The sequence below is a fragment of the Myotis lucifugus genome, unplaced genomic scaffold (genome assembly GCF_000147115.1).
Source record: "Myotis lucifugus unplaced genomic scaffold, Myoluc2.0 scaffold_179, whole genome shotgun sequence".
NCBI lineage: Eukaryota > Metazoa > Chordata > Mammalia > Chiroptera > Vespertilionidae > Myotis > Myotis lucifugus.
Window position 1 is genome coordinate 502,532 of NW_005871227.1, and position 24,762 is coordinate 527,293.

Below are 24,762 nucleotides of genomic sequence, written 5' to 3' on the forward strand. Positions count from 1 at the left end.
AGAATAAACATGTTTTCCATCTTTATAATTTATTTTTGGTTCTCTGTCTAGGAAGTCATACAAGTAAAGAATAGAGACGTTTTTGTTTTCTCTGGGTGCAGACTTGGCCAGTGAGCTGCCCACCCTCAGCAGCTTGACACTCATGACCTTCATGGAAGGATTCCCCGCTATATCCTGTCACTCAGTTTTGTTTAAACCCAGAGCAGCAGAATCCTTAGAGCCGAGATTTGTGGCTTCTTGTTTACCTGTAGACCAGTGGTTCTCAAACTTGATCATGTGTTGGAATATGATGGAGGGATTGTTATAACAAAGATTTCCCTCAGCGCCTCTGGTTCAGTAGGTCTGGGCTGGGGCCTGAGCGTTTTCATTCCCAAGGAATTCCCAGGTGGTTCTGCTGCTGCTCTGGGGAACCCCAGTTTGAGAACCACTGCTATGGACTACACTCAGGGGTGGCAGGCTCTATTCTAAGCATGTAGAATATAACCTCAGCATCAGAATCAGAAGAAATAGAAAAGTGGTTCTTCCTGGTCTAATATTCACATTCATTCCCGAGCATCCCCCTCACCCTGGTCCTAGCATACTTCCCGTTTCAGATGGCTTTCATGCCAACAATGCCTGTCCCTGCACTGCCTGGAGGAGTGGCTGGCGCTTACTCCTTCCTAAGAGTAACCTTGGACCAACGTGCCTTCCTACTTGGCACTGACTGAATGCTCTCTTTCCAGACAACCGGCATCAGGAAGCCAAAGTCCCCGTGTCCATCAGGGTCCTGGACGTCAACGATAACGCTCCCAAGTTCACTGCCCCTTACGAAGGCTTCATCTGTGAGAGTGATCAGAGCAAGCCACTTTCTAACCAGGTAACTTGGCTTTTCCTCTCCCCTGGCTATGAGCAAGGCATTGGGAAACAAGTTTGTTTGTTTAAATATCTTTTTATTGATTTCAGAAAGGAAGGGAGAGAGAGATAGAAACATCAATGATGAGGGAGAATCATTCATAGGCTGCCTCCTGCATGCTCCCCACTGGGAATCAAGCCCACAATCCGAGCATGTGCCCTGACCAGAAAATGAACCATGACCTTCTGGTTCATAGGTCAACACTCAACTACTGAGCCACACTGGCCGGACCGAGTTTGGTTTTTGAGAGTATCGCCTGGAGATACTTCCACTACCCAAGAAAGCTTCAGAGCCTCAGTTCAGCTCTGGAACTGTGTTCTCTGATTAAAACCAGGCTTGTTAGCCAGCCGGGAATTTTTAAATAAATGATGTGACAATGTCAGCATGATTTAGTCATGGGCCACCTTTCTCTTTCAGCCAATTGTCACAATTAGTGCAGATGACAAGGATGACACAGCCAATGGACCAAGATTTATCTTCAGTCTGCCTCCTGAAATCATTCACAATCCAAACTTCACAGTCATAGACAACAGAGGTTCGTACCAAGGTTCCTATGCCTTCAGAGACATAGAAATGGGAAATGGATGGCTTTTATGTTGCAGAGCGCAAGTATTTCCCCTAATCTCAATAATCAATGCCTTTCTGGTGAAGAGCAAATGAGAGATCATAATGCCATCTTTATTATGAGGCATGGGCTCATTTGGCGCCTACGAATGAGTGAGTCTGATGGTATTTTACTTTTGCTGCTGTTGTTGGCTTTGATAGTCATGAAGCGGTGGCAAAACCAAGTGGGGAAGCTTATAGAGTCAATAGCAAATAATTTCATTCATATTTTTTTCAGAGGTTGGTGAACCCGAGAGGGGAAGTGTGGCTTTATGAATATTGATATCAGGTAGAGATTAAAACAAATTAGGTCAAGTTTACCAGGCAATGGAAGTTTTCGGCTGGCCTTTTCTTCCACGCGCAGTTGGGATGCAGTGTGATGGGTACAGAGCTGGGTCCCTGAGGGTGGCTGCAGAATGACCACCGGAAGGGCATGGACAAGGCACCTGTGGCCACGGGAAACGTGGGAAAGGCAAATGCGTCCTGCTTCCCAGTGCAAAGTCTTCAAATTGTTTTTGTTGTGTAGACCCAAATGGATGCAGCCCCTTGACATTGTTGGTGCCAGAGCCAGGATAAAAATCTAAGTTTCCTGACTCCCGGCCGGACTGTTTTGGTCTGCAGCTGTTCCTATAAACCTATGACGATGCAGGTCGGTAAAACAGGCTGACAAACACCAACATTGGACATAGGAATAAAAGGCGGTCCTGAGTGTATATATTTCATCAGGTATGAGCTAGCTGTGTGCCAGGCTATAGGTTGATTGCTTTCTCGGTGACTGAGGCCAGGCTTATAGGACCTTAAATTAATCGAAGCAGTAGTAGTATCTCTTCATCATCGTTATTATCATCCACTCTATTATCGGTATCATAAACGCCAGCAGCTATGCCATGCCAAGACCCTTCCCACACTCTGCCCATTGAATTCTCTCAGCCCACCACAGCTAAGGGTTGTTATTATTATTCCCACTTAGAAGATGAGGAAAATGAGGCACAGAATTATCAAGAACTAGTAACTTGTTCACAGCCGATCAGCTACAAGCAGGGAAGGGATTGAGAAGTATAGATAGGCAGTTGCAAAATAGCCATGGGGATGTCAAGTACAGCACAGGGAATATGGTCAACAATATTGTAATAACTACATGTGCTGCCAGGTGGATACTGGAAATATCGGGGAACACTTTGTATGCTTGTCTAACCGCTAAGCTGTAGGTGTGAAACTAATACTGAATGTAAACTGTAATTGAAAAAGAAAAAAATGTAAAGTCAGTCAGCTACACAGGGGTTGGATCTAGATGTTAAATCCAGGCACCCAGAGTTTAGAATTTGCAGCCTGAGTCATTGTATCCTGCTGGGCTGATTATTAGTTGCAGCCTGAGTCATTGCATCCTGCTGGGCTGATTATTAGAACAGAGGAGTCTTCCCCATGCCACTTGGATTTGGGGGAGATGACCTGACCTACTTTATTATTACTTCTTGCATTGATTTGAGCATTTAAAGATCTTTTCAAAATTGAATTTTAGAGAGGGAGGGAGAGAGAAACATTGATGTGAGTGCACAATATTGATGAGCTGCCAGGAAATCGAATCAGCAGCCTTTCAGTGCATGGATGATGCCCAATCAGCTGAGCCACACCGGTCAGGGCTGAGTTGAGCATTTAAATGCAGCCCTTCTTAATCAGGCGCATATTAAATGAGACTCGGGGGTAGAAAGGCCCAGGTGTTGTGGCAGAGATTCCTCTCCCGATGCCTTGCTTTCTCGGTGGACACACTCTGGACAACCAGGGTGTGAAGGAAGTTAGAGGGAGAGACGTATATTTTAAAGGAACCGGACAAAACAATCTCTAATTCCCTTTGTAAATGATTTCCACCATTTCAAAATAGAAACCTTACGTGGAGCTCTTTAATGTTGTATTTCATGTGAGGTTTTTCTTGTACTTGTTGGCTTTGGTTCATGTGCATGTGTGAGCGCCTTAAACCCCTTAAAGGGAGAATTCTGCAAAGCACTGGGGTAGATAAGCGATTCTCAGCTAGGAGCACGTCGCCTCCCTGGGGCACGGATGTTGTGTCACCGTTTCCTTTTGTGAAGGTGCATCTCTCCAGAGAAGGCAGACCCTGGCAGGGAGTGGACACGAATGTGCCCTGAGCTGAGTTGAACACAGCGTTTCAACACATACACAGCGTTTTTATACTTTCTACGATATGTGAGCACCTTTGAGCTTCTGAGAATGCGTGTTCCCACTCTTGGAATGTTCTTAATTCCCAAATTATTTTCTGCCAACCCTGGGTTGCTACGTGGTTACAGTGTTTTAGCCTAGGCTTATGTCAGTTTTATGATGGAAAAAAAACAACAAACAACTAAAACTTTTATCACTAGTGAGGTGATCTGCATGGTTGTCCAGGAAACTCTGGTGTTCTCACATGCCTCAAATGCTACCACCTCTTTTATTACCTGTCTCCTCAAATACTTGCCGTCAGACATGTATCTGTGTGTTTGTATAATCCACAACTCTCATCCGAGCTTCATTGCTGGATGTATTGCCTACATCCCCAGTTTATCCTGACCCTCACCCCCCTAAAACAACAGGTGTTTTTTAGGCTTCCTGGCTGGGCCAACGTCACCTCCATCATCGGCCTTGTCTTCCTTACTTTTATGTGCGCAATAATACTCAGCTGCTGTTAACTCCCTGAAACATGACACCAAGACATATTGTTCTTTGGGGAGTTATGAGTATGTCACATTGTCCCTGTGCTTCGAGGATGCCACCTATATTTTCAAGGAGATTATATTCCCATAGATGAGCCAACCCGTTGCACAATCTGTGTCCCCTTTCTTATAAGAGTCTCATCCTAGATTGGAGCCACCACTTTTGCAGGAAATTGCTGCTTTTTAAGAAAAACGACTTTATTAACTATGGCCAACAGTTAATGAAAACTCCCATGTTTAGAGCTATTATGAAACCTTAAAGCAAATGCAGTCCTATAATTATCATTTAATAGAGTACCTTTCTACTAGATCCTAAATGTAATTACATATTGAAGTAATCCAAAAGGAGGAATCACTTTCCACATCCTATTAATAGCCCACGGAGCTACCAGATTTCTCAGCTGAGACCGTTTTCCATAGAAAACACGCGGCCACCAGGCAGTAATGGTTTATATCACGCGGTAAAAGCATCAATTCTTTCTCCTTGAGTGTTTACTTTCATTACGCCATGTAAATACTTGGGACTGTGTTGGCCTAAACTTGACATAAGCACAGGGCGTCTTTTTAAAACCTGGATTTATGGGGGTAACATTCATTAATAAAAGTATATACCTTTCAGGTATACAATTATATAATACATCATATGTATATTGTATTATGTGTTCACCACCCCAAGTCCAGTCCCTTTCCTTACCATTTATCTCCTCTGTACCCTCTTCTACCTCCCCTCAACCCCTCCCCTGGTGGTCACCATGCTGTTTTCTGTGTCTAGGAGTTGTTTTATCCTTTGCTTAATCCCTTCACCTTTTCACCCTGTCGCCATCCCCCTGCCCTCTGACAGCTGTCAGTCTGATCTCTGTATCTATGAGTCTGTTTCATTTGTTAGTTTATTTTGTTCACTGGGTTCCAGATATAAGTGAAATCATATGGTAGTTATCTTTCTTTAGAAATATAAGGGAGGAAGCCATCTCATGCATACAAATCTTTTCATTCCTTTTATCTCGCTCCATTCTACAGCCCCAGCTTTGGAGACGAGTCTGTAGGCAGACAATGGGGATAAAAATGTTCAACATTTAAGTCCCTCCTGGGCTGTTAATGCCGAGAAGGGTGCTGTTTGGGCAGATGAAGAGCAGATCCGCCCAGGTTTTGAGATGCATTTACTTTGAAAATGTCAGACTCAATGGCATCTCTAAAAACACAAGAAACGTGGAATGGATAAGGAACGAGCCAAGCAAAAGAAATGCTGAGACTAGCCCCTCTCATCTGTCTAGCGCTTCATGAATTTATAAAACCTTCCCATGGCCATTGTTTCACTTAATTTCTCAAACAGCCCTATGAGGTGGGCATGTTGAATATTTTTATCCCCATTTTCTAGGTGAGGCAAGGATCTGGACATCAGAAGCTTCAGAGGCTCAAGTTCATGCTGCCAATGAGTGAAATAACGGAAAAGTTTGAGTGGTTGGAGGGTTCTCGCTTAATGAGCCTAACACAGTGTATTACAAATATAAAGCTCATGTCTTTTCTAGTTAATTCTTTTTGCAAAACCTTTGTTTATCCTGTAGTCAAATAATAACAGTCTTCAGAAGAGGTAAAACCTGAAATTCAATGAATCAATCTAGGTTTCCAGGGAAAGTGTGAACCAAAGACAAACTGTACTTCGATTTCAATTTTAATCATAGCCATCGCCATTGTGGTAAAACAAATTTGCAAAGAGTTTTATAATTTTCTTCTATGGCCTAATAATACATATTCCTTGAAGGAAAATTAGAAAATCCAAACAAGCGAAAATAAAAATTTAAATGATAACATAACTTGATGGTAATATAGTGTCCAGAAATAATCCTGATATTTTGTACACTCTTCCAGGCTTGCCCTTGGCATATATTTTGATCTTTAAACAAGGCAGTCATAAACACACATCCAGTTTTTCCCCACTTACTTATGTCAACATCTTCTTCTAAATAGCTTCCTAATTTCCACCTTAAGAATGTCTGGTAATATTTGACTACTGTTGCGTAAGTACATTTTCTTTTTCTTTGATATATATATTTAATTTCAGAATGGAAGGGAGAGGGAGAGAGAGATAGAAACATCAATGATGAAAGAGAATCACTGATCGGCTGCCTCCTGCACACCCCACACTGGGGACCGAGCCCACAACCCAGGCATGTGCCCTGACCAGGAATCAAACCTTGACCACCTGGTTCATAGGTCAACACTCAACCATTGAGCCACACTGGCCGGACGCATAAGTACATTTTCACATACATTTTCCAAATATCTAATTATTCTTTTAGGCTAAATTCCTGGAGTGGAATGACTGGATCAAAAGCTTTTGATACTAGTAATTATTGACAAACTACCCACCAGAAATATTTATAATACCAGAAATATTTATAATAACTTTTAGTAACGTAGGTGAGGTCCCATTCCCTCACCATCAAGCCAACTGTAGATATTATTTTTCTAAATCATTGACAAATTGATAGGTGAAATATAATCAAATTTTAAAATATAAATTTCTTTCATGATTAGTAAAGCTAGAAGTTTTAAATAAGTCTTGATTTTTTTTTCTTTGTAAATCTGCTATTCAGGGCCTTCACCCAGTTTTGGAATTGTACACACATTAGTCTGTACTTGATTTGTGAAGTTCTTCGTCTCTTAATGCTATTGGCATTTGAACTGTGGAACCCGTTTCATAGGTTTCCTCCACATTTCAATGCCCTTCTGATTCTGAGCATGCTATGTTCTCAAGTATAAATGGTGCACTTTTTACATCATTTTTCACTGTTTAATATTATCCTTAGCAAGGCTTTCCTTATCCCAAATGGATATCAACATTCGCCTATTTTTTCCTTCTTATCCATCATGCTCCCTGTTTCCAGCGTTTATCCATATGAAATAGACAACCCCCAATTGTGGCCCATTGCCTAAACATCACTTAAGAAATAATCTGTTATTTCTTAAAGGTTTTAAAATACCATCTTTATCGTCATCTCTGATTTTGGGGTGGGGGCTTTCAATTCTTCAGATTCTCTCCACATAGTCTAGTGCTGTTATCGTATTTCTCTTTAATGGTTGTATGCATATATATGTTAAAATCTGATGTATATATTCTCCATACTATTTTCATTTTAGTGCTCTTTCTTAAGTTTTGGTTTTCTTGTTCCTGTTGATATAATTTAAAATTAACGTTAAGGTGCCTAAAAAGTACATTTGCGAATGTTATTGAGTTTATCTTAAATTTAAGAACTAAACATTTAAAAGTATTCTTCTCATGTGGAAGCATGGTCTGACTTTTCATTGAATCAGTTCTTTCTTCATTTCCATCAGGGATGTTTTGTAGCTTCCTTCACTTTTGTTCTACACATTTCTTATTATGTGTATGTCTAGCTAATTTACATTTAGATATTCTTGTGAAGTGGATTTTTAACTTATGTTTTTCAAGTGACTATTTTTAATACTAACTACAGCTATTTTAATTAATTCATTGTTCTAAAGTGATACAACTTCTCCGCCGATTTTTTCTGGCTTTCCTAAGGAGACATCTATATAAAAATGTGATGAGAATTTGCTTCATTCTTTTTTAGTATTTGGTTATTTTTTGGGCTAATTGGATAAATGTGCACTTTTACAATATGTGTTCAATAATAGCAATAATAATGGATATTCTCACTGTACTTGCTACTTAAATAGGGATACCAGTTCTAGAGTTTCACCATTTATAGTTAATATTTGTATGGTGGGGCGTGTGTGTGTGTTTTTAGGGAATTTCCTTTCCATTATTTTATTAAGAAATAAATGTCCAATTTTTATCACAACTTTGGATTCTAACCATAAGATAGTTTGATTTTGTCTTTTGACCTAAGGATTGGATAAACTAAATGGGAACATCCTAATATTGAAGCTAATATTTTTAATTTCTAAACCTCTTGTTTTAAACAATGATCATTTGATAAAGTAGCGAGGAAGGAGCAAGGGTTAGAGATTAAATGTCTGTCTTAACATTTTATCTCTAGAAAGGAATCAGTCTTAATATTAATACATGAATATTTAGCACATAATTAATCTCACTTTAAAAACTGTCAGTTATTACAGCACATCTCATTCATGTGCTGAGCTGCTATTTTGAGAGATAGAGCCCCTGGAACACAGAAAGCTGGCACAATTGGACCGCATCCCAGGTTCCCAGGACCCTGGGGCCGCGTGCTGCCCAATACAAAATAGATCTATTTCAACTAACGCTGAAGGCCTGTCAGACCATGGTGTTACTTGGCTACTAAAACACTGCTTATTGATTTGAGCAGTAAGGGGCAATTTTAGGAGCTTGCCATAAGTTTCTATTATAATAATAAGAATGCCCTTAGGACTTTCAAGTCAACAAATTGAAAGTGTAACCCTTTAGACAACTTGAAACACCTTCCCTGTCTCATTTGACCTTCTCCGCCCTTGATGGCTCTTCCACACTTAGTGCCACTGTGACTTCCATCAAAAGCTGGGTGTTCCCCTGTTCTTCTATCGAAATCTCTTCTTTCCATTCCTCCATAATCATGGACAAATGAGCTGTTCTCTTGTACTGTGGCCGGGAAGTGTCCTAGGAGTAAGCTTTAGCAGTGACTAGGACATAGTCCCTGATGCCAGGGAGTTCCCAAAGCCCACGGGGCTAAGTTAGTTAGATTGTGAAAGTTCAGCTAATTTTGTTAATGGCTATGAAGGACTTGTGCACAGAGGAGCCTGATGGTCATGGTGGCCCCCAAACAGGCCTGGCTGACTCCAGTCTTGCCACCACTTAAACCAGCCCTTACTAGTAGACATACCTGAAGATGCCTCTCCAATTAAAATTCCTCCTTGGCTCTCCATTTTCTATGCATTTTTAAAACAACTTTAATATATATTTATTGATTTCAGAGAGGAAGGGAGAGGGAGAGAGAGATAGAAACATCAATGATGAGAATCATTGATCGACTGCTTCCTGCACATCCCCTACCTGGAGATCAAGCTCACAACCGAGGCATGTGCCCTGACTGAGAATCAAACCGCGACCTCCTGGTTCATAGGTCAACGCTCAACCACTCAGACAACTGGCCAGCCATCTCCTATGGATTTAACTGGCACTTTATAGCAAAGAATTATGGGATCTCCCTCCATCCATGTAAACTTGGCCTTTGTCTCTTTTCTCTTGCTACCTTGAACCTTAAGCTCCAGAAACTTCAGACCACCTGTACTCTCCCCAATACACCACACTCTCACCCATCCATGCTCTGCTCTGTGGAAATATGCTCCTCTGCCTATTCCTCTTCCATGTCTCACTGTCAACGAAGTCTCTTCTAGGTGAAGCTTGGCCAGGTGTCCCCACTCCCAGCCCATCTTACTAGTAGAGACTTCCTTCTCTGTGCTCCTTAGTTTTCTTACCATCCTGAATTCTAAGCAATTATTTCCCTGCCTGTTTCCCACTAGACTATGAGCTCGGTGGGGCATCATCCCAACATCAACAAAAGTGCGTTGACCAAATGCATGAGTTAAAGTCAAAGAGCGGATGGAAAAATACCATGTCATGTGCTTCTGAAATTTCAGGGATTAGGTACTATGATGAAAGAAATGATTATGTCATGATATAAGGTTCAGGCTGAAAAAGACAACCTATCTTTCGATGTTGGAATGTTCCAAAGGAATCGATGTCACATCACCCACCCCTCCACCCATGCATTATCGATAATTCCATAAAGTTATGCTGGATATCCAGGGCTTGGGTACAGCGAGAGATGACCTTCACATGAATGTATTTGGCAAGAATAGTATCTAAGATGGGCCAGTTGCAGGTCGAATGAGCTCTGATACGTGATATAGTCAAAGTTTCATTTGAACTTAAAAAACACACAAACATAACAAAAAGTTTGCATGAAAAGCAGATTTGGCTGAGTAAGAAGACAGCCAAGATTCACCCCGATTGGATCATCAATTGGCAAGCATCTTTTTCTTCTTTCCCTTTTACTATTTTTTGTCCAAACTAAGTACATTTCTTTTTTTATGAGCCGCACCAAATAACATTCAAATATGCCTCTGGTTTTCCACTTTCACTATTCGAAGATACCCAAGCAGATTTCTGTGGAACTTTTTCCCTCCTTTAATTGCTTTTGGCAGATCAAAATGGCAGATGTCTTTTAATGCCCTGCCATTTTCACTGTGTAAATAATTATGTTCCTTTCCTGCCTGAAATTCATTGCTGCAGTACGTCCAACGCAGAGCACAGTTTATCTGGGAACCCTCCCTCCCCATCCAGATGAAAAAAAGCCATAGTTCTCCTTGATGGATCCCACACGTTACACATTCAAGGCTTCCCCCTGTCACTGACTTAACTAACTCCTGGGATTTCTCAACTCACTAAAAGATCATAAATGTTTATATCCCACTGAATTCTTTAGAGGTTTTGAAACAAGAAACAGTTAGGTGGTATATTTCTTTCTCCTGTCCCATCACCAAGGAGAAAATGATCCCAAACACAAGTGGAGGGAGAATTGATTCTAAGGGATGTGATAAATGATAACAATGAAAAATCTATTATAACAATGAACAAACAGTGCACAGCACTTAGATATCTTATACACACACACATAAGCAATTATTCCTACAATGCTGTTTATTGTATCTCATATGTTGCCCCTCCCTCGTTTTTAAAGTGATAATGAAAAGATCATGATCACCCCTCCCCAGTGGACTGCAGACCCTTGATTCAGTGGGGAGATATTACAGCCTTCAGTCTTGGGTCAAACACTTTTCTTCATGAGAACATTAAAACTAGCCTACAACTAGCTTTTTCTAGAATTTACCTCTTTGCAGCATTTGCTTCAGTGCAAAATATTGAGAAAATAGATTTCTTTTTGCCTCTTGCATGTTGGTGTGTGTGTGTGTGTGTGTGTGTGTGTGTGTGTGTGTGTGTATGTTTCAGGAAATGCTGTGGGAATCGGTGTTAAAGTGGGTCTCTCTGCCATACAATTCTTAGGTTTCTAGGAGCCGCTCATTTTCTGGGACCTGAGTCTACCTTGATCTTCCTACAGGCTATGAGGGGGTCCAAATAATTATATAACCATATTAGGGATATTTAGTACAAAAAAAAGAAACAATGTAATTGACATGCTATGGTGTCAGGATTTTAGGGATGGCTGTGTTCTAACAAAAACAATAGGGACATCTAGAGGAGTTTGACTCCTAGTTTTGTGTTTTCCATGTGATTGTAAGTAATTGCTTCCCCCTTTGTTTCTCAATATCCTTTTCTATAAATAAGGGTAATTATATTTTCTGCACACCGTTTCAAGAATTCTTTGCAGTAAGGTGTGCAGAAGTAACAAGGAATAGATTTGCACATGTTAGCAGCCCAATAAATGTTGCCTAGTTGAATCTGACTCAACATAAACAATAGAAAAGAATAACGAGATAAACAATGAAGCTATTTAGCAGGAACACCATCCACAGTATAGACACAGGCAGTGTTGATCAGGTTGGGTTCAGAAGTGAAGGGGGAGGAGGTGAAAACTGGAATGAACTGCAGGCTAAGGAATTGGTAAAATCTGACTGTGGAAAAGCCAGATTGATGCTGAGATGTGGGGGAAGGAATATAATCCAGCTATTCATTCTGTTTGCACTCAGAACACTGCTAAATGGGCCAAGATGAGCAAGGAAGGCCCCTTCCCTCAAGGAGATTACTGTCTCATGAGGAGGACAGACATTCAAACAATCGCTGTAGACTGAAATGTGCAATTATGTGCATTGTCTACAGGTGAAGAGAGTTCATATGGTGTTCAGAAAGGAAAGGAAATAAACATATGCCCAAGCTGTTATGCTCATCAATAAGCATTAGTAACATCAAATATAAATAACACAAACTTTAAAAATATCACTTGAAATTTCTATTATTTCAGTTCCTCAGAATGAAGATGGCAAATATTGGCATCAAAAATTAAAAGTGATTTTTTAAACATCCCAACTCTGAGTATTAAAAAAAAAATCTAAAAATTAAACTTTACAACCATGTCTTATGCCATTGCTTAGCATGTATACTTCCCACATTATTAAAGCTTACAACTACACTAAGAATTTTGGACACACTATGTATGTATTTCACATGTGTGCTTATGCATGTGTTTCCCATAATGTCGACAGTGCTATTGCCATGTTTATAGGGAAAGTAGAGAGGGCCCAGAGGAAAGAGATCAAATAATAATTATTCTGCTTGTGTGACTGGAGCCTGGGATCAAACCTGCAACTCAGGTACAGTGGGGCCTTGACTTACGAGTTTAATTCATTCCGTGACGGAGCTCGTAACTCAAATTACTCATATGTCAAATCAAAAAGTGAACGAGTGAGACACGTGATGCTGGGCTGATGTTGTGGCGTTCACTGTGACGTTCGCTGCGCCAAGTAGTGGTGGGGTATCTGAAGCTGGCTCGTAACCCGAATTTTAGCTCGCCACTCAAAGCAAAAAATCGGCCGAGAGACGGCTCGTATCTCGAAAAACTCGTTAGTCGGGACACTCGTAAGTCAAGGCCCCACTGTACTTGCTCTTGACTAGGAATTGAACCTGCAACCCTTTGGTCCTCAGGCCAACACTCTAACCTCTTGCCACATGGGCCAGAGCTATATTTTCCCTTTTTAATGTCAATTGTATGTATCCCTCCATGGGGCCACATCATCTTCATAACCGTTCTATTTGCATCCCCGTTATTATCAGGAACCTTTACCTTGTGTTAGTGTAATACAGAGTGCACAGGCAAAACCAGCATATGATTAGCAGTCCAGGTTGTAGGCATAACATTTTGAATCTTGAATTTATTTCCCATTAATAGAACACTATAACTTGTGCATGACATCTACTAGTAATTAATGGCCTGTGTGCAAGTTTTTGCCTAAGTGGAGGGGGAAAAAATGGAACTGGTTACGTGCTTGTAGCCAAGGATGGGGACATTGGGTGTCAAGATGAAAAAGTGGGGTGCTTGAGAAGCATTCTCTTACCTTGGGAATACACTGCCCGGGACTGAAGAGCGCGGACGGTTTCCTTACCTGATGACGAGCCTTCTGTGTAGGCAGTGAGTTGCTTTCCAAGCTGTGCTGACATTTCCAGGAATTCACTTTGCTTTCATTGCCAATAAACCTCTCTTCCTCATTAGTCTATGGCAAAAAGGAGAGATTCGAGAAAAGGATTAATATTTACTGCACATTTCCAATAGCCAGGCACTGTGCTAAGTACTTTTGTGAATGTGATCAAATTTAACCCTAAAATTATTACTTTCTTAGATGAGAATATAGAAATTCGAGGCATTTACTTAGTGTGTCTAAAGTAAAGCAATTAATTTATAGGTGATTTAAGATTCAAACCCAGGTCTGTTTGACCCAAAATACTAAGAAATTTGCTCTTTGGAAACTTGATAAAGGAGAAGGCCCTAAGAAATCTCTTGGTGGAAATTTAACACTAAATACATTTGACGTTTTTGGCCTCATCTTATTAAGTATGGAGTTAATTTGACATGTTCCTGAAAATGTGTCGTCATGGAACCTCTTTTTTACCTTGGGTCACCCAGAAACCTTGCAAGCATGTATGTCCCAAGTGAGGGGACCCTCTTAAATACAGATTGAGAATGGATGGCTCATTAAAATAATTTAGATGAAAGAGAATCTGTAGTCAAACCTAAAATGCAAGGTTGACTTCCAGAATAGGGGTTCTGTTATTATTGTTAGTGCATTTCTTTTTCCATTTGTTTTTCTAGATTTGTTTTTCATGAAGTGTCTGCCCATAGAGCAGCGGTTCTCAACCTGTGGGTCGCAACCCTTTGGGGGTCGAACGACCCTCTCACAGGGGTCACCTAAGACCATCGGAAAACACATATATAATTACATATTGTTTTTGTGGTTAATCACTATGCTTTAATTATGTTCAATTTGTAACAATGAAATTGGGGGTCACCACAACATGAGGAACTGTATTAAAGGGTCGCGGCATTAGGAAGGTTGAGAACCACTGCCATAGAGGGAAAGATCAGTGGCCAGAGTGGACCACAAGAAAGACTCTCACAGGCCGCAGCACTGAATCCTCTGGAATGTCCCTCCCAAAAGAAAGCGCGTCCTTCCATTGGTGCTGGGGCCACTTGGATCTAGAGGGGGACTATTTTATCTGCTCAAGCCACATGGAGCACCTAAGTGTCCAGCCAGGATGGTGGAACACATTTCCTGACCCACATTCCCCCTTCACCAGGTCTCCAACCCTGGAAGAATTTGGTACTGGGTGATAATTTTTCTGGTAGGACCCCTGAGCCCACTGGAAGCACAGCACGGAGAACAACCACTGACTTTTCTGATATGACAATCCCATGCTTAAGGCATTCTTGATCTCAACCAGAGTCCTCAGTTTTTAAAATATGTTTTTTATTGATTTCAGAGAGGAAAGGAGAGAAAGAGAGAGAGAAGCATCAATGATGAGAGAGAACCATTGATCAGCTGCTTCCTGCACTTCCCTTAGAAGGGATCGAGCCCCCAACCCAGGCATGTGCCCTAACTGGGAATCTAACCATGACCTCCTAGTTCATAAGTCAATGCTAAAACACTGAGCCACACCAGCTAGGCAAGGGTCCTCATTTTAAAGATGAACAAGGGAGGCTCTAGATGGGACAAAGGACTCCTTCTAAAGTGTATAATTAGAACATGCCCAAGAAGAGAGCCTCAGCCCATTTATTTCCCACCTCTAGAGCTAATCTTAACATTCATATGTCAAACATGTTTGACTAGAAGAGATTAAACAAGAGTTCTCGAGATTCTACTGATCTGTCCCTCAGAGATTTAAATGCTCCAGTCAGCTGGGTACTTTGATGAGCTTCTGTGCCACCGTTTCAGTGAGCCTGAGAGGGCTCAGCTGTTCACTGTAAGAAGCGTCTTGAATTCACACACTGGTGTCCTGCTCAGATCCATGGTTCCTATCTGTGTTTGAATTTCATTTACTTTCATGTGGAAGCTGGCCTGCTGGGATCCAGAGGGACAGTCTTGCGTGGATGGCACCCCGAAGAACAGATTTTAAATCACGGCCTCCACAGGTTTAAAGCGCCGAAAACACTCAGCTCACATGGTCTCCAAACCAGCACCGTGGGTAACAGGGTGGGACCCCATAGATAAACTAAGTATACTAGGGATGTCACCCATATCGGAGAGGTACCTTTAACCAGGCAATTTTACTATTGTGCGTCCCTTCTTAAATTTTTAATGTTTATTCATGGTGTTGTTAGTGACATTTCAGATCATTAAAATGGGGGGTAGATATTATAACTTAATTTGCAAAAGTCTTACTGAACTCCAAAGAATTTATGAGAAGGAAAAAAAAATAACATATTTTGAAACAATTTATTATAGATATGTAAATGCTTTTCTAATTGTTAAGCATAGAAGAGTGGTATACCCTAAAGTAGATAGGTCAAAATAGCCAGGAAACTGGGTTTACAGTTAACATGTTATTTGACCTGTTTATTTTAATTTTTCATGATTTTCCACAGTATATATAATTTTTCTCCAGAGATAAGAGCCATGGATGTCAATCACACAAAATTCAGAAACTATAGAGACGAGGGCTAGCTCTCTGGCCCTGCCTTGATTGAAATGTTGGCAGTGAAGGGCAGAGACCTGTCATGACAAGGCTTGCCAACAGCTGAGCACACATCTTACCTTCTGCGCTACCTCGAGTATCTGCTCGTCCCTAAATGTGTATTTTCTCTCACCGAGAACATGTTAGATTTCCTTTCACCTAAAATATATCAAAGCAATTTTGAGATTCTAAGATATTTTTTCCTATGACAAGAGCTAATTCATAGTACTGTCAATCCATTGAGAGCCTACTAGCTATTGGGCCATTGTGTCGGTGATAATATTCATGTTGCTAGAAATTTCTGATTCTTAACTCACAAAGGGAGGCAGGCCACACTGAGGAGCTGTGTGTGTGTGTGTGTGTGTGTGTGTGTGTGTGTGTGTGTAATTTGATGGAGTGTATTTCAAACTTCAACTGTCTTATCATACCAGTGTCTTCCCCCCGCCCTCCCGTCCCCCAGAGCGTACAGCCTGGGAAACATATTTTTGGGATGTAGAGAGATGCAGAGAAAATGATGAGGAAGCATTTGGGGGCATAGGTTACAAAAGATTGAGAAATATGAAAGCTCACATCTGGAATCTGGGTCAAACCTTTCCCAGAACGGTTACATCATTTGTTCAGCAAAGATTGATTGGATGTCTGCTGTGTGTCCAGCACTGGAGAGGCTGAGATGAATCAGATAAAATCCCCTATTCTCCCAGAAGTTCATAGTCTAGGAGATGTCAAATAATGACAGAGCAGCGGGATACCAATTTTTGCAGGAATACAGAGTGTTATGGGTCACAAAGGAGGTGAGGGGAGAGGTCTAGAAAGCCCTCCCTGAAGACATGGCTTTGGGATTCAATTTGGAGGCCTGAGGAGTTCACCTGCCTGGGTCAAAGGAATGGCTGGGGGTTAGGGGGGCATTAGAGCAGCAAAGAGACCAGGAGGCCAAGGAAGAGCGCTCTGCCTGGGGGCAGTGACTTCAGCATGCTAGGCTGATCGGGGACATGTGGGGAGGGGCTGGATGTGAGCCCGGAAGGCAGGACCAGGTCCAGATTCAGGCACTTCCTGGCGGCTGACTGTGTACATGTGGGCTGTGCTGTGTGGGCAACAGAGAAAAGCTGGAATCATTTTAAGCAGGAGGGGTGGCGTGTTCAGTTGGGTGCCTGATGGTGCTTGACTTTCAAAGAAACTATAACCCTGCTGCTGGGTTTTATAAAGTATTTCCTCTTACAGAAGTATTTTCCTTTAGGACTCATGATTGAGTTCATAGTTTGGGCAAGGTTGGAGAGTGGACAGGGAATCTCTGAGAAACACACGAATAAACACACAAAAACTGGCCAAAGGCTTGTCATGAAGTAGGGAAAGTGCAAAGAAGGAAAAGAAGGGTTTTTTGTTTTGTTTTTCATATTCACTTAAGTATTTATTTACGTTCTGCACTAACATAGATTATGTGGTGGAAGCTCACACTTGCTTGTATTTGAGGAAAAGGACAACACCCGACTAAAAAAGGGTGTGGTTATCTTGCCAATGAAAGAGCCAAGTTCTGAGTTTTGTTCCAAAACTTCAGAGGTTATTCTGTGCTCCTATCACAGCAAATGACTGCAGCGTCTAGACTACAGAACAGGCGGGGAAGACTGTTAACCTTGGCCAGGAGAGGAGCACCCTCTGATCCGACAGGCTGTGATGCAAAGGGTCCGGTTCCCAGAGCTCACCCTGTCTCCCCTCTTCCCACAGATAACACCGCGGGGGTATATGCCCGGCATGGAGGCTTCAGTCGGCAGAAGCAGGATCTGTACCTCCTTCCCATCGTGATCAGTGATGGTGGCATCCCACCCATGAGTAGCACCAACACCCTCACCATCAGGGTCTGTGGGTGCGACGTGAACGGGGCGCTGCTCTCCTGCAACGCCGAGGCCTACATCCTGAACGCCGGCCTGAGCACAGGCGCGCTCATCGCCATCCTGGCCTGCATCGTCATTCTCCTGGGTAAGGGCTCCCCTGGCACCTGCAGGGAGGGCCTTCCTAGATGCCCGTCCTTGAAACACAGATAGTTCTGAGGCCAGGCTGGCTGCTAGAACTAGGCTGTGTGCTGTGGGTGAAATCTGAGACAGAGGCAGTTTCTGCTCCTGCATTTTATGGAATGGTATGTGTGTGGGGAGGAAGGGGTAGAGGAGGGGGAGGCAAATTAACAAGCAGTTAGAGCAATGTTGGGGGAAGGCTGATAAGCAACTTGCCAGGCACCCCAGGACTGAATAGTAGAAGCCACCTGGGGGTGCCGTGGGGTCACCAGAGAAGGTTTTGCAGGAACTGAATCTGGGCAGAGACCTCGTATATGAGTAATGCTTTGCTGTGCAAGAGGAAGGAGAAGGATTAGAGACAGAAAGAATAATCATGAGGCAAAAGACAGTGTGTAAAGGACTCGAGGAACTGGAGGAAGGTCGAAGGTCCCCTGCCTGAAACCGGGTCTTGATTCCCCCTCTGATTAGCATATGTAATATCTGGGGGTGTGCCTGGGCTAAGGGGACCCTGAGAACGCGTTCTGCCCTGGCAAGCTGGGCTAGGGACCCCTCTGCTCTCTCCTCCCATCTGTGGGTTCCTCTGTGATAACAGAAATGTACTGAGGCTCATACCATCCACCATGGTTGGGCCTCAGGAAGAGTAGATCAGTCCCCCCAGCTTCTCAGAACCTGTAAGTGACAAAAGTCAAGATTCAAATGCAAGTATGTCTGACACCACGTTTATGCTCTTCTACAAAGTGTAGTTCACGGCTGAATGAATGAATGGGGTTCAGTTACATAGGGGAGGATGAGTGTGCCCAGTTCCACAGAGAGTTCCTCACGATTGTCTGGGTACCAGGCCCCGTGTCTGGCCCTCAGGGGAGGGGGGGTGAAGAGAAGACCTAGACAAGATCTCAGTGATGGGTAAGTTCATCGTCTATCGGGGAAAATACGCCCAAACAGATAAACTACAGAGGCACATAGGGTGGTGAACCAAAGATGTTGGGGGCACAAGAATAGAAAGTGCCTGACCTGGACTGGGAAGGTCAAAAGGTCAGAGACATCTTACTGGTCAGGTCCTGAAAGAGTTTCCCAGTGGGTGAAAGAGGCTGGGATGGATGGCGATTGCAAGCAGAACACGGAAGAGCTCTAAGAAATGCACAGGCTACCTGGGGAGCCAGAGCTGTGTACCACATGATAAAGATGATGATGATGATGGCGAGAACGGGGGCAGGTCGGTGCAAGAAGCAGGTGCTAAGAGCTCGATCTGGTGCCAGGAAAGGTTTCCGGGATGAAGGATAAGACAGAGTCAGCCAAGCAAAGCGAGTGAGAGGAAGTGGTCTGGGCAAAAGTGTTGTCAAGAACAAGGCAGAGAGGAAGGACACTGCTTGGGGAGCGCTGGGGGCCGGGTACGGTCTGGGCAGGTGCAAGCACCCATCCCTGGATCTCACAGTGACGGGGGGCCCAGAGGGGCTCTCAGACCCCCTGCCACATTCAGCCACCATCATCTTCTCCAGTGTTGCAGAGTGTGCGGGGAGCGTCCTGATGGAACAGTGGAGAAGCCCCCTGGGGGGAGGCGACAGATAAAGAGTGAAGCCTTGCCCGAACTTCCCCTGGAAGCAGCTCTGCCCACTCGCCATGTTGCCTGAGCTTAGTGGGATCCCTTCCTTCACCTGGAGTTCAAGCCGATGCTCTTTTCCTCCATTCAATCAAATAGGAGACCTGTCTCCCGGGGTCTTTATGAACGTTCCCTCCTCTGTACCGTGGTTTGGAGATATGGTACCATTTCTCATGAAGAGACAGTAGGTCCAGGCTGACCTCACCCCCAGTGCTCTGGGCGGGAGCAGGGCATCACCTCCCATAGAAAGGGAGGCCTAAGCCCTGTGAACGGGCACGTCCGTAACCTAGAGAGGCAGCTGTCTCCCTTTGCCTCAGCCACGTTTAAGAGGCTGCAGATCACATAGTTAGAACCCTCCCACTTCTTAGGAAGATGACTTCAAGTAGTGTCTGACTCATTTATAAAAAGCTCAAAATAGCTCCAGCTTGGCGGTTTGTTTGGATATCATGTTGTCCTGGCAGCATTCTGCAGAGGGAGAGCGGGTGGAGGGCACATAGCACCCCTGGCGGGGGCGGGGGGGGGGGTGGTTCTAGGTAAAGCTCTCCTTTCATAGACGGGGTCCCGGTTCTGTGCTTTGCGGGAAGCAGCGTTCCCCCCGGGCAGGGAACCCGGGAATACTGGGCTGCACCTGTTCTCACTTGCCTTCTCCTCCCTTGTAGTCATCGTGGTGTTGTTTGTGACCCTGAGGAGGCAGAAGAAAGAGCCGCTCATCGTCTTTGAAGAAGAAGACGTCCGAGAGAACATCATCACCTACGACGACGAAGGGGGCGGGGAGGAGGACACGGAGGCCTTTGATATCGCCACCCTCCAGAATCCGGACGGCATCAACGGGTTTATCCCGCGCAAAGACATCAAGCCCGAGTACCAGTACATGCCTCGACCCGGGCTCCGGCCAGCGCCCAACAGCGTGGACGTGGACGACTTCATCAACACGAGAATACAGGAGGCGGACAATGACCCCACCGCCCCTCCCTATGACTCCATCCAAATCTACGGCTACGAAGGCCGGGGCTCGGTGGCCGGGTCCCTGAGCTCCCTGGAGTCGGCCACCACAGATTCAGACTTGGACTATGACTACCTACAGAACTGGGGACCTCGTTTTAAGAAACTAGCGGACTTGTACGGTTCCAAAGACACTTTTGACGACGACTCTTAACAATAACGATACAAATTTGGCCTTAAGAACTGTGTCTGGCGTTCTGGAGAACCTAGAAGATATGGAAACAGGTATTTTTTTAAATCAAGGAAAGGCTCATTTGAAACTTAGCAACATTTTCCAGAGAGGATACGTTTAATAAAGCCGAAAGGACATCAAAGTGGTAAATACTGTGAAGTACCTTTTCTCACACAAAAAAAGGCAACGATTGAAGTTGTTTATCAGCTTTGACAGAGGGAAACCACTTGGCGTATGGAATATTTAAGCGAAGGAGAAACCTAACGGTGAACTTGCAATGAAGGGAAATCGTGTATGTGTTATGAACATCTAAGTCCTTCCTTCTTCTTTTTCTTCCTTTTTTTTTTTATTTGTCAAAGAAGCTTCCACAAAATTAGAAAGGACAACAGTTCTGAGCTGTAATTTCGCCTTAAACTATGGACACTCTATACGTAGTGCATTTTTAAACTTGAAATATATACTATTCAGCCAGCTTAAACCCATACAATGTATGTACAATACAATGTACAATTATGTCTCTTGAGCATCAATCTTGTTACTGCTGATTCTTGTAAATCTTTTTGCTTCTACTTTCATCTTAAACTAATACGTGCCAGATATAACTGTCTTGTTTCAGTGAGAGGCGCCCTATTTCTATGTCATTTTTAATGTATCTATTTGTACAATTTTAAAGTTCTTATTTTTAGTATACATACAAATATCAGTATTCTGACATGTAAGAAATGTTACGGCATCACACTTATATTTTATGAACATTGTACTGTTGCTTTAATATGAGCTTCAATATAAGAAGCAACCTTTGAAATAAAAAAAAGATTCTTTTTTAATTCTGGGTTTGATTCTTAACATTGGAAAAATTAAGTATTTCTAATGACCCCTTTATATTTCTAATTCAAGATATTGTGATCTTTGAATAACCCTATTTATGATCTGTTCGAGTCCACTGCTTTTAAACTGTTTATTTAAAATCAAATGTGTTTTGCAAATGTGTTTTCGGATAAGATTCTGTAACATCGTGCATAGCTTTGTTTGTACAATCTCAGTGTTAGCTTCCTGGCTTCTCTTCGCACACATCTTCTGAAAAAGGAGGATGCTAAAGATCTAGGTCAGTCTATGACTTTGCAATACTTGTTAAATCATATGCATTTATCTTGTGTATCAGTAATTCGATAGTTCTAAGGGATGAATCTGGGAGAGGAAATGAGATGATCAGAACTCTAAAGATCAAGATGTAGATTTTTTAAAAATATTTTTTTATTGGTTTCAGAGAGGAAAAGAGAGGGAGAGATGGAAACATCAATGAGAGAGAATCACTGATCAGCTGCCTCCTGCATGCTCCCTACTGGGGATCGAGCCTGCAACCCGGGCGTGTGCCTGACAGGGAATCGAACCGTGACCTCTTGGTTCATAGGTTGACACTCAACCACTGAGCCATGCTGGCCGGGCCAAGATGTAGGTTTTATGCCCCAACCTAGCATTTTGGGAGTGGGGGTGAGAAGAGTCAAAAATATAAATTTGCCACGAGTAGTTATCAGATCTCCAATGTTATTCTATGTTCCCTTCCTTTGATCTTGCCAGGCTATCATCATGCCTCTGATGGTTAAAACTGCTCACTTCTCTTAATTTTAGCTTCTCTTAAAATATGATGGTGTTTTAAATTTTGTCAAAGAAAGAGCAATTCATTTCCAATCCTTTGTTTTAAAATGGGCTTTGGGCCATGGGCTCAGAATGAGGGCAGGGACCCTGATGGGTTCTGAGGGTCGATGCCATTTGATGCGTGAGTTTGCCTACCGTCTCCTGCAGTCCCATCCAGCTGCCCGGGGACGGCGACATCTGTGACGGACATTGCACCTGCCCAGGTGGGCCAAAGGTCAGAAACACAGCAATACTAGCGGGGGGGACAACACTGCAAGTGCTTCCTCTCTTCCCCCCTGGACATGGGGCACATGCTTGCTCTTGGATTGCAGACAATTTTTAGACTAATTTTTTTTCTTCTTTTTTACTATTGTGAAAATTCTTTGAGGCATTTCTTGGAATCTTGTTACGTACTATTTTTATGACTGAGTCGAAACCCATACAAAGAGAAATGTTTCCATGAAAGTGCACACTTCCATCTTCCTTTGCATTTAAACCAAGTTGTCTGAACGCTTCAGTGGAATAAATTCTGTGGACAATGTCACTTTGGAATCTTTCATTTCGGCGAAGGATTGCACATTCTCAATACTTCCATAATTGACGGTTTTGTTCATTTTTTATATAGTTTTTATAATCCAAAGAATATTTTGCTAGATTTGCACAGCTCTCCAATTGAATTTGAAACGAAGAAATCACTCACCAGGAGTATGAATAACACTTAAACACGGATGCCGCTCTAAGTAACCCTGTCACCATGGGTGATCTTCTTTTCTACAAATGTATTTGGATTCAATTTGACAAGTCTGTTTTCACGTTTTTATGTTTAAGGCTTTATTTTTTTTAAAGGCTGTCTTCCTTTCAATAGTTAAAATACTTGTTTTTCTTTTTCTCTTCTCTTTTTTTACTTTAAGCCTCTATTGTTTGTAGAACTGTCTCAGAAGCTTGGAAATAAAGCGTCTTTTCTGGCGTGTGGAGTCCTTTCTCATTTGGAACTATTGCCTTAAAAGCAACCTGAATTTCCTGGGCCTCCCTCATTTCACTGCTTTCTGACATCGATTCCGCTAACGGAAGGAGCACTGCCCTGTTCTCTGTCTTTGCCCTTGGGCAGTGGGTATTGCTTACATTCATCATTCATTCATTTATTCTTTCATCAACATTTATATATGTTTTTAAAATATGTTTTTATTGATTTCAGAGAGAAGGGAGAGGGAGAGAGAGATAGAAACATCAATGATTGAGAGAGAATCATTGATCGGCTGCCTCCTGCATGCCCCCTATAGAGGATTGAGCCCAAAACCCAGACGTGCTCTGACCAGGAATCGAACCGTGACCTCCTGATTCATAGGCCGATGCTCAACCAATGAGCAACGTCGGCTGGGCCTTATCTTCCAGAACCTGTGCTGGTTAAAAGATGCAGAATGAATCTTGCTACCTTCCTTGACATCTTTCAATCTCCCCAACTCTATTCCAAAATATCTATCCGCGTGTCTTATGGTCTCCCACTTACTTCTATGCTTACCCACCTCCCCAGACAATGTAACTGGGTATTTCCTCTTATTCAGGATTGAGGGGAAAAAATGAATAAAAGATATAATGGGAGATGGTGAGATTTGGACCGTGAATGGAGGGCAGGCCAAGTGCGTGTGTAGCTAAATTGTAATTTATAGGCCATCTGTCCTGGGAATGGTGGGGGCACAGGAGAGCAGATGATCTGCATCACTTGGAGAAACTTACTAAACATACACAATCCTGGTGCCCAGAGAGTATGGCTGTGTGTGTCAGGCGGGACCGGTCAGCAGTGTTCAGAATTGCTCTGGGGTCATTGTGCCACATCCTTCCCCTCCTTCTGAGAGACGGCAGGACACTGAGGGACAAGCCGGGATCCCTGAGCAGAGGAGCAGCCACGTCCACCGGGCAGGCAGTGTGGAGGACGGGTTAGGAGCATATCAACCTAGAGGCATGCCGGGAGGGGCTAAATGAAAGTCAAATGCAGTACCCGGAGGGTTTAACATAATCCAGGAAGCTGAGGATGGGAAAGAGGCAGAGCTTCTCTGCTCCGGCACTGCCACCAGCGGGTCTAGACCTTCCTCATCTCTGACCTGGAAACCCACAGCCGCCTCATAGCCTCCGTCTACCTCCAACTTCTTTTCCCAAAGAAGCCAGAGCGATGGGAACACACCACACAGATCACGTGACTCCACAACTGAAATCTTTTCACTAGCTTCCCCAAGTCTTTGCACAAATTCCGATCCCCTTACTTCACTGCTGTCCATGGCCAGGGCCCTGCAAACATCTCCAAGGTCACCTTACTCCGGCCTCCTCTCGGTGCACTGTGCTCAGCCTCTCCAGCCACCCATCAGGTCCTCCTGCAGATAAAATGCGCCCCCTTCTCCTTCTGAAGCAAGTCACCCTTTGTTGATATCTTTTGCATCAATGACAACTCTTTAAACTTTGCTCACTGGTTTCTCCCGTGTCTGTGGGTCTCACGGCCCCACCAGAATGTAAGCTTCAAGAGGCAAGGCTGGGCTTTCCCTCTCCC

The 24,762-nt window shown here is 43.2% G+C and overlaps 1 protein-coding gene across 2 annotated transcripts in view; it reads left to right on the plus strand.

Annotated features, from left to right (window-relative positions):
- The window catches only part of CDH11 (cadherin 11), a 79,337-nt gene extending 57,922 nt beyond the window's left edge, over nt 1–21,415 (plus strand). For both annotated transcript variants that reach the window (XM_006096456.3, XM_023760321.1), the window contains 4 exons: nt 723–856; nt 1,310–1,427; nt 17,534–17,785; nt 20,074–21,415. In XM_006096456.3, the coding sequence (XP_006096518.1) occupies nt 723–856; nt 1,310–1,427; nt 17,534–17,785; nt 20,074–20,570 (1,001 nt within the window). In that variant the 3' untranslated portion in view covers nt 20,571–21,415. The remainder of the gene's footprint in view (nt 1–722; nt 857–1,309; nt 1,428–17,533; nt 17,786–20,073) is intronic.
- Nucleotides 21,416–24,762: the final 3,347 nt, after the last annotated feature.